The 10,347-nt window shown below is 61.4% G+C and overlaps 1 protein-coding gene and 1 long non-coding RNA gene across 2 annotated transcripts in view; one reads left to right on the plus strand and one right to left on the minus strand.

The window, feature by feature from the left end:
• CCDC85C (coiled-coil domain containing 85C) overlaps positions 1-2,111 on the minus strand; it is a 74,428-nt gene extending 72,317 nt beyond the window's left edge. The window contains exon 1 of the mRNA XM_016160403.2: positions 1,128-2,111. Within this exon, the coding sequence (XP_016015889.2) occupies positions 1,128-1,911 (784 nt within the window). The 5' untranslated portion in view covers positions 1,912-2,111. The remainder of the gene's footprint in view (positions 1-1,127) is intronic.
• A 416-nt stretch (positions 2,112-2,527) lies between these two features.
• On the plus strand, positions 2,528-4,999 carry LOC107518576. The gene is made up of 2 exons (XR_001598904.2): positions 2,528-2,588; positions 4,515-4,999. It is a non-coding gene; the product is annotated as an uncharacterized LOC107518576 (long non-coding RNA).
• The last annotated feature ends 5,348 nt before the right edge of the window (positions 5,000-10,347 follow it).

Below are 10,347 nucleotides of genomic sequence, written 5' to 3' on the forward strand. Positions count from 1 at the left end.
TTGTCACTCTGGAGAAGAACAGTCATTTAAGGCCTAGATACATTTTCTCTGAACTAGGAGAGCTTTTAAAAGAACCAGAAAGGGCTGTTTAATCTCCACCTTCAGGCAAACAGTTCAGGTAGCAGCAATTGTCTATCACCAGAACTGGGATCCAAGCCACCAAAAATGTGGAGGAACAGGGAGGCAGAAGGAGTGAGGTGGTAGAGAGGAAGGCCAGAGGGCGGGGAATGGGGGCCATGGCCGCCCCGTTTTACAGACCCAGTGGGGGCTCCCTGCAGTCAGTCACACCTCCCAGAAGGAAGTAGCTGAGCTTTCCCCAGGCCCAAGGTCCTCCCACCCACACCCTGGCCATCTACTACCGCCCTGGCACTTCCTGAACCGGCTACCAACACTTTACAAATACCTTGAGGCTTCTTTCCACCTCAAATCCCAGAGCCGGGATCACTATCTCCATTCTACAGATAAGGAAACTGAGGCATGCGGAGGGGTGAAAGCCAAGATCCAGTCAGAGCACACATATCCCTCTGGAAAATCTTGGAACTTCTGTTGAGAAAGGCCTCTCAACCCTGCGAAGTGCAGGACTAGCAGCAAACCGGGAAAGCTCTTAGCGGGGTCCACTGGCCCAGCGGCCTCTGGGTCTCAGCCTGGCTGTGTGTGCAGCGCCCTGGCAGGCAGGCAGCAGGCGGTGGCCCTGGCACACACGTTGATGGAGCTCGGGCTGGGGGCAGCCTGTTGCTCCCAATAAGAGGGAAAATTCACTTGTGCTAAAACAGCCTTTTTTTTTTTTTTTTTTTCATGAAGAGCTCCCCGCTCCCGGACAAGGCTCTCCAGGCTGGGATACGGCGCCCCAGCCAACCCTGACGCGCCAAACCCTGATACTGATAACTCCACAAGAGAGAAACTTTTCTGGGGTCTCGGCCCCGCAGCGGCTTAGAAGCTGGACAGGGACACACCTCCATCCCTAGACCAGAAAACCGCCACTCAAAGCCCCACTGCGGGTGCGCGTGGGATCTCCCCGACCAGGATCCGGATGCCAGCTGGGAGGAGAGGTCCGGAGCGGCGGCCGCCTGTGGGAGAAGGGGCTGCGCTGCACGCTGCGCCACCGGGGGGCGGGGGGGGGGGCTTACCGTGCAAGCCGTTAGGGATGCTTCGGTGGTGCAGTGGCGCCGACAGGTCGTCCAGAGACCTGCGCGTGGCTACGGCTTTGCCGTCGGGCACCTTGTGCGGCCCCGGGGGCAGCAGCGGGGGCGGGACGTGGTGCTGGTGATCCGGGCTGCCGCCGCTGCCCGCGCTCGACGTGCTGCTGCCGTCGCCCACGTCGCGGGCCCCGGTGCCCGCAGCGCCACCCGCCAGAGGCCCGCTCAGGCTGGCCTGGCTGTCGATGGAGCTGCGGGAACCCGCGCCGCCCGCGCCGCCCGCGCCCCCGGCCAGCGCCGCGCGCTCCTCGTCCAGCAGCAGCACCAGCTCCTTGAGCTCCAGGTTCTCGCGCAGCAGGGCCTCCTGGCGCACCTCGAGCTCGCGCAGCTTCTGCTGCGAGCGGGCCACCTCGTGCCACACGGCGCCGGCCGCGTGGCGCCCGAAGCGCTGCCACTCGCGCGCCAGCTTGCGCCCCTTCTGCCGGTCGTCGTCGAGGAAGCAACAGAGCTCGCGCAGCTCTTGGTTATCGTCTTGCAGCCGCTGGTTCACGTCCTTGAGGCCGCGGATCTCCAGCAGGTGCTGCTGCAGCCGCCGGTTCACGTCGCGCATCAGGCCGCCGTGCTCCAGCATGAGGCCCACCTTCTCGCCCTCGGCGCGCCGCAGCCGCCGCGCCAGCTCCTCCTTGCTCCAACGCAGCAGCTCCTCGTCCGGCACCTGGCTCAGCTCCTCCGACGCCGCCGCCGCCGCCGCCGCCGCCGCCGGGGGCTTCGCCATGGCGGGGTCGTCACCGCGGCATCGCCCGCGCGCTCGCCCAGCCGGCGCTCCCCGCGCCGGGGCTGCGCTGGGCCGGTCTGCGAGCGGGTGGGGGGCGACGGGGGACGCGTGCGGCCCACCCCGCGTCGCCTCGCGCGTCCTCACGCAGAGCCCGGCCGGGCCGCCGGGAACCCGCGCGGCTCGGGGCTCGGGGCTCGGGGCTCGGGGCTCGGCGAGCGGGTATCGCAGCTGCGTCGGCGGCCGCCGTGCCGGGTCCTCTCCAGGCTCGGGCGAAGCAGGCGGAGGCCCGCCCCCCGCCCCGCTCCCGGAGCCCCAGCCGCCCCGCCCACTCCGGGCGGGGAGGGGCGGGGCGCCGCGGCCCGGCCCGGCCCCGCCTCCGGGGGAGCGAGGGGCGGAGACGCGCCGGAGCCCCGACGTCCCCCAGCGCCGTGCGCCCGCCCGCCCGGCGCCCTGCCAGAGGCGCGTTCGAGCCGCGGTCCCGCCCTCCCACCCGTCTGATTGGTCTTCTCCGGGGGTGTGTGGGAGGGGCGGGGCGCACGCGGGGGACGCCGCGGAGATGGTACAGTCCACCCGCCGGGCTCCCAACGCTCCCCCCTCCCCCTGGCGGTTCAAGTTTCTGCGCCCGGAGGACGCGGCCTGGGCCAATCCCAGGGCTACAGGGCGCTTTTAAAATGCAGGTACAGTGCGAGGAGGGCGACGGTGGGAAAGGTAGGGCCGGGCTTCCCTTAAAGGAGACGCGCGAAAATGAGCGCCGACCCCTTTCCCGGGCTCTTGTACCCCCCTCTGCCCTCCCCTGCCCCAAATAAACACCCAGGACCGGGAGGACAGCTCCCCGTCGCCCTCCCAGGGCATCAATGTCCAACGCAGTCCGAGATACGACGAACAATAGGACTGTGACACAGGGGTCCCTCTCCCGGCGGCAGGGTGGCTCTTTGTCCCCTACCCCGTCCCCTGCTCCTTCGCCCCCTTCTCCACCCCTGTCCCCTGCTGGAGCGCGCCGGGAAGCTGCGTCTCTTCTCCAGCCCGGGGCTATGGCTCCGGCGTCCGCGCGCCGGGAGGGCCAGGGCCTCGCCAGCCCTGTCCCGTAGCCCTGTCCGCACCCTCTTCCCTGCCCCGAGGGGGCGAGGGCGCCAAGAACGTGCCCCCTGGCCCCGAACGGTGCTCAGAGCACTGCTCCGGGTCCATCTGCCCTCGCGTCCCTGGGACTCGGGGGCATCTGCGATTTGCTAGGTGAAAATCACCGGGAACGGTGGGGGAAGGTCTCCCACTGGGGCCTTAACGCCGGGGTCGCAGGGCGCCGAGCCAGCCGCAGAACCCTCTCCCCACCGGCGCCCTCGCTCCTTCTCACGGTCTGTGAGTCTGTCTCGTTACCCTCGTGTCCCCGAAGCGCGTTTACCGCGCGTCTGCTGCGAGCAGAGCGGAGGCGGTGTCGGTCCCCCGGGACCCAAAACCAGATAAAATCCGCGCACTCGACCGTGAGCGGCCACGGCCTGAAGCGCGCGCCCGCGCAGCAGCTAATGTCCACATTTACAGCTGCTCAACCCTCCATCAGAACCCCCGGCACCCAGAGCCTGCTCTCCGCAAGGCCTGTTCTAGACCCCGCGGGGCGGGGAGGGGGCAGGTTCTGCAGGGGGCGACAGCAAAGGCCACTGCCCTCTGGGGGAACTTTGCGCTCTGGGGGGGGGGGGGTGGAGAGGGAGAGAAGATAAACAAATTAGATAACAATAAGACAGTAATAAGTGCTGTGCAGGGGATTAAGACGAGCTGCTGTCACAGAAAGTGATGATCAGTTGCTTTAGATCCCGCAGTCAGGGAGGACCTCTGAGGAGGTGCATCTAATCTGAGATCTGAGCGAAAAGAAAGACAAAGATGGGGGGGAGGGGCACTCTAGTACAGAGGCCTGAGGGTCGCCCTGTTAGCCGCCTATTTGGGGAAGGGGGGCGGGGCACTGGGAATGGGCCAGGGAAGGTCGGTGAGAGTCCAGAGGGTCTCCTTCCTGCCTGATTCTGAGGCAGCTGGGAAAGCAGTGGGGGGCCAGCAGGAAGCAACACCCGCCTATTTGCCTTTTAAGAGACTCACTCTAGAACACAGGTGGAGAAGGGACTGGGGGTGGAGGGGGTACACGGAAGTCAAGATGCAGCACCTCCTTCCCCTCCCATCCACCCCTCTCTGCAGGTAGATATTCAGGAGAGGGGTGTGGGGCGAGCTCCAGGAGCATAGCCAGGGGAGCTGAGGGTCCCCCAGACATGGCCCAGCTCCTGGCTCCCGGGCGAAGGAGGACATCCTTCCTGCTGGGGCACTGTGCTCCACAGTCCCAGCCAAATCCGAGTTCAGAGATTTCAGCTCATACCTGGGGAGGCTGAGGCTCTTTCTCACCCCAATACAGAGGGCCCACCCCCACCCCTAATGGAGCCTGTGCACAGTGCTGCGTCTTGGAGAACGACAGGTGAGCACAGGGTACACAGCTCACTAAAGAAGTCTCGGAGAGGGTTAGCACCTCATAGCCTGCATCCCTGGTCCTCCCTGGCTGGCAGCTTTAGCTGAACTTTCCGAGAGAAAAACGAAGCCTTCATCTAGACGAGGTTTGCTTGCATCATTTACAGACCGTGGAACCAGGAGTCCCCCAGCCAAGACTCACAAGCATCACCCTGGTACAGCAAAGACAAAATGCTAGAGATGAGGCCGCCAGATGGCTCGAGAGGAAGGCTCTGCCCCCTGCAGCGGATGGACAGGCTCGGGCAGAGCAGGATAGGCTGGCAGGAGGTTGCGAGGGCCGAGAGCCGAGACAGGCTCCTGAAGCAAGAGAAACAGCCTGAGCCAGAGTCACCCTGCAAAGGAACCACATCCCCCGACGCCCCTTGAATACGCACAGCCCCACAGACCCTGTCCCCTGAGCCAAGATCTTGGAAATGTCACACGTCTTTGCTTTCTTAGCCCCTTGGACCTGAGGATCCCTGCCTTGTCATGAAAACCATAAAACCAGATCAGGGACCTCTAACATAGTAAATTGCTAGCTGCCATCTAGAAGTCATCAAGGGTCTTTTTAAAAATAAAGATGCACCACCAATGTCCAATATCTCCCCCAGAATCTCCCAGGTTCTGCGTGTCCATTTAAAGTCACATGAGTATTTTTTGAGAGCCAGCCGGGATGCGAGCCGGTATGCTAATATCAAGAAGACAAAATATTCCCAATCCCAGGTCTGGAAACAATAGGAGCGCACTGGTGGCAAGCGACCCCCCGCCCTCCCCACCCCCACCCCGGGAAGGGAAGGGGCTCTTGCTCACGCTGAGCGCGCAGACCCCGTCTCCAGCACCACCCGGTGTTTGCTGAGTGAAGGCTGACGCTTCAGGCGCTTGACCAATTGAGTCCGAACCCTCGTTTTGAAAGAAATGAGAAAACTGAGCCCCGGAAGGTCACTTCCATTGCTCAAGGTCAATTTCATTCATTGGTTGACTGAACACAGAAGCGTTGTCTAAGTCTTTATTCAGAGATGCATACATATGTGCAATCACAGGTGCGGTGTAGACTGTACCGCAAAAGAGACGAGCTGCACACGTCAGGGGAGCACCCCGAGACCCGGAGCCGCCTCCCGGAGGAGGCAACACCGGAGTTGAATCTTGAGGGGTGCACAGGAGTTTGTCCAATTTTGGGGACAAACAATCGCCAGGGGGGTGGAGCAAGACAAGGCCCGAGGTGAGCCACAGCGAGGCATGCGTGGACATGGCCATGCCTTCCTGCTCGAGTACGCGAGTGAACCTGCGCGGCCAAGGGCTCTGTGGGTCACAGGCGGATGTGTGGCCCTCTCCCTGGGGCCCTGAAAGGTGATGACGGCAAGGGCGGGTATCGCCGCCACCGCCCACCACTTACCAGCACGCGGTATGTGCCAGGGAATCTAAACCAGCACTCACGTGGTGGTCCGAACAGCCCTGGTCCTTCTAGGATGGAATGTGGGTTCCCGTTGGCTTGCTCGTTTGTCTCCAAGAAGCTCAGATCACCGAGCGTGAACTTCTGGGCGGTGTCCAGAGGCAGAGGACGCTGGTGTGGCCAGCAGAGGGTTGTGTGGCGGCTGAAAGTTTCTGTGGGTCAGTGAGGCGACAGCAGCTGACCGGGTCTGGGGCCCGGCTAGGGTTCGTTCCCTGGCCCCCACAGGGGGACCGCGAAACAGGGAAAGTCACCACGCAGGGCTGAAAGGCTATGATGCCGCAGGAAGTCAGGGCCAAGGGAAGAGTGACTGCAATTATTATTAATAAAGGCTAGTGTCGACTAGTGTCATTAGTAACAGATAGTGTTATTATTGTTAATAAAGGGCAGTGTTCAGTCATGCATGTACCTGGCACAGATGGTCTCATCAGGTTCTCATTGTGGCCTGATGATGGAGCAGCCCTCTCTCCCCATGTTACAAAGGGGTAAACTGAGGCTTACATGGGTTAAGTCACTCCACGGTCAAACGGCTGGTAAGAGAGAGAGCTGGGATTCAAACCCGGGACTTCTGAGCCTAAGGGTGCGCTCTCCGCCGTAGACCACTGCCCCCCTGCCCCCAGTCACTGCTTCCTGAAGAGGAGGACCAGACCTTTCGCTGTGACTCCGGGGGCCTGCCCTGTGCGGGGACCATGTCCACCACCCAGCCCCCTCCCGCATTGGCCCTCCCATGCGCTGACCTGGTGACCGAGCCAGAGAGACTCCCTGGCCCTCCCAGGTATTCTTGCCGACAAGTCACTGCACGTCGTGAGCTCCGTCTCCCAGCTCCTCTGTCTCTGACTCTCTGGGTGACCTTAGGCCACTCACTAACCCTCTCCGAGCCTTGATTTTGTCTTCGAAGCCCTGCCCCACTGGGCTGGAGTCGAACACCTAGCAGATCTCTCGTGAAGCTCTGGTGAGCCGAACAACATCCCCCCCCCACCCCCGCCCCCCACTCCGGACCAGGACAGTCTTCCTTTGTGGACATTCGCACCCAGTTTTCAGAGGCAAACGCTGAGGTGCAACGAAACGAGGGCCGCCCCGGAAACCTGGCGCTCGCTGCCGGCAAACCGGGCCACCACTGACCTCCCCGCGGGGTGGGAGCAGCATGGAGTGCAGGGAACCCCAAGAGCGCAGTTGAGTGACCAGGCATCTCCACGCCCACGTTTTTAGGAGCAGAAGCTGCACCGACGTGGGGGCCACCAGCAGGAGAGTCTGCCTGGGTGCTGGCCCCCTGGGGGACAGCAGCGGGAGGTCTAGGGGGAAGGTGGGCTCCTTCGCTCACCTTGCTAACCCGTGTGTCGGGCGGTTCTGGGGATCCCGGGTCAGCAGTGCACAGGACGGAGGCCCAGAACCACTGATGTCACAGGTGAAAGCCTCACGGTTGACCTGAGGGCAGTGGGAGCCACAGAAGAGCCCAGAGCAGAAGAGACACCTGGCCAGACTTCTTTAAAGGAGAACACGGGACGGGAGGGGAGAGAGGCATCGGAGGGTCGGCTGAGGCCGGGAGACTGGGAGGCCGGGAGGCCGGGAGGCCGGGAGGCTGGGAGGCTGGCAGGTGGCTGCAAACCCAGGCCCGCCAGAGGCCGGAGACAAAGGTCCCGTTAGGGACAGACGTGGCAAGGGGTCAGTCTCTGAACACCCTCCCTGCCCCGCCCTTCCCAGCTGGAGCGGCTGACGTCACCTCACCCTATTGCCCCGAGAAGCAGGGCAGGGAGGGAGGCTCGACCACAGGGGAAACTGAGTCATGGGGGAGCTCTTCTCAGGAGCAGCTTTCACCTCGACGCCCTTAAAAACGCTGATCTCATCACGAACTATTTCATACGACAACTAGCTGCGATACCGCCAGCGCCTGGGAGCCCGCTGCCCGGCCGGCGGAGTCGCCACCACTTTGGGCGGCCCGCAGGGCCCCTCCCGGTCGCATGGCCCGCCCACCCCACCCCCGAATCCCTACCATCCTGGACGTCGTGTTGTTACTCCTGCTCTTTCAGGTCGCTGCGTCTCCCCCTCGTCGTCTACCGCTCACTCTGGCATGTTCTGAACCGTCTTCGGATGGCTCGCGTCACGTGCTCTGCAGCAGGCCCCTCGCCCGCCGCCGTGCCGATGCACGCAGCCGTAGCCGCGCACTCGTGTGACCGCGCAGCAAGCTTTCTCAGCCTCAGCGCGGCTGACCCGTTGCACTTGATCTCAGCCAAAAGGCGGAGAAGCGACGGGCGACATTTTGGGCAGAATAAGCCTGCGGAGTGGGGGTGCAGAGGGGCTGTCCTGTGTCCTGCGGGATGTTTACCAGCACCCTTACCCTCTCTCCATTGGATGGAGGTCGCACCTCCACCCCTATCTGTGAAAGCCAAAAATATCTCTAGACCCTGGCAAATGGCGCCCGGGGCAAAATCGCCCCAGAGAAACCTCAGCTGTCCTAATACTCCTTGTGTGAGTATATCACCTTTGCTTTTCTCTTGTGTTGAAGACTGGTTTCTAGTTTGTGGCAATGACCGGCGAGGCTGCCACGAGTGTTCTCGCACATGTGTGCTGCCACACGTGAGCACGAGCTTGACTCAGGTTTCAACCGGGACACAGCCTGGCTGGGTCGCACAGCGCACACAGCCTCAGGGTGACGAGCTGAGGCCAAATGCTTTCCAAGAGGTGGTGTGAACTCACACTCCCGCCAGCGAGGTCTGGGGTGTGCCTTGCCTAGCCTTGCCACCGGCTGGTGTCGTCACCCTGGCGGGTGAACCTTCGTGGACTGTCCACGACCCACTCTCTCTCCCTTGGAGATCTCAGAGCACGAGAGGAGCCCAGGCCAAATCTCGTACACGAGGTGCCCAGTAAAAAAAAAAAAAAAAATAGAGCCAGTTTGCCCGCTGTGACTTAACCTGAAATGTTTATATTTATCAAATTGATGCTTTCGCACATGCACAAATACAATGCAACATGATTTGTGCTACTCCTACGATAATTACAGGGTTCACTCCAGGTGACAAGTTCTGAGCCCTAGACGTGGTCTCGGAGCCCAGCTGTGTATCTCTGTGACTGTCTGGCATCGCCGTGCTGGGAGGGGCGAAGCCCAGGTGGGTGGCCCCACCTGTGACGGGCATTTCGCACCTGCCTCCCCGCAGGGGTGCTCCTGAGAGCAAAGCGTCCATCTTCCCCGGGGCCCCGGTGATGTTCTATGCGTGTGTGCATCATACCGTCTGCGACCGACACCTCTGGGCCACACCTGCCCAGCTCCCGCAGCCCCCATGGCCCCCATTGGTCTGCATGCCAAGCCCTAGGCCCTAGGTCTCCAACCAGCAATGCAGAGATCCGAGACCCATCTCCTCTGCCGCCTGAATATTTCATGTGTGGAGGGTGGAATGAAAGTCGACAAGACCTTAATAGTTAATGTGGCTTCCGCGGGCTGCAGGTCCAGCCCTCCCAGCCCCCTCCGGCGCGCCTCCTCCCGTATGACACAACACGATGACAGCGATCCCTCCTGTGACCCGCTCTGGCTGACGCTGAGCTGAAATGAAGTTGTTCCCCCCACGCCCAGCCGAGCCCACAGCTGGGCAGAGAAGAGCTGTGACATAAGTAACTTCAACAGCCAGGCTCTGGGTGCAGTGTTTGGTTCACAGCTCCTCCCTTGAGCCCTCCGGGCGTAGAGCCTGAGAACTCAGCACGTGTTTGTTGAATGAATCAAAGATGAAGGAGGCAGCTGGGCTAAGCAGAAAAGCCCTAGGCTCAGAGGCTGTGTCTCTGGTCTGACATTTCCCAGGGGGGCGGCCTTGGGCAAGTCACACTCCTCCCTAAACGGCTTTATCTCTGAGGGTGTGCTCTGCTGGGGAAAGGCTGCGAGGCCATCCCTGCCGCAGACTAGATGAGCCTCTGGAGACCCAGAAAGTTATACTGATGAGCTGAGCCTCCCATCAAGAACAGGCTCAGTCTGGCTATGACCCGACTCCAGGACACGCACCTTTCAATGACAAATCCCCATCATAGCATCCTGAGCACTCAGAGCCCCTCTGAGCAAGTCAAGGTCCTAAGGAGGCAGCTGGTAGGGGTCACCGAACAAACTCAGCCCAGCGGTTCTCAGCCCCGGCCACTTGTCAGAATCACCTAAATGATGGCAAAATGCAGATGCTCAGGCTCTTCCCAGACCAATTTAATCAGAACATCTGGAGAAGGTGACTCTCTCAGGCAGGGCTGAGAGGCCCTGGGTTAAATGAGGCTTTTGTTCACTGGTGTCAGGCCAAGTTAGAAGAATCCACTCCCATTTCTTAGGGGCACAGCCACCCAAGTGTCTGGATGTAGAGGTCCTTCTCTAAGGTTATCCAGGTTACCTAATAATCCTCAATCGTGCAGTTTAGGATAGGGAAGCGGGCTAGGGATTCTGGGATTCACTGTAGTGTTTGCTTCCTGACCCCATTTTTTGCCCTGTATCTAAAGGGATACGATGAAGAGAAGGAAAGTATCAAAGATATAACACCAAAAAATTATCTGGA

Source organism: Rousettus aegyptiacus, unplaced genomic scaffold, assembly GCF_014176215.1.
Source record: "Rousettus aegyptiacus isolate mRouAeg1 unplaced genomic scaffold, mRouAeg1.p scaffold_m13_p_3, whole genome shotgun sequence".
NCBI lineage: Eukaryota > Metazoa > Chordata > Mammalia > Chiroptera > Pteropodidae > Rousettus > Rousettus aegyptiacus.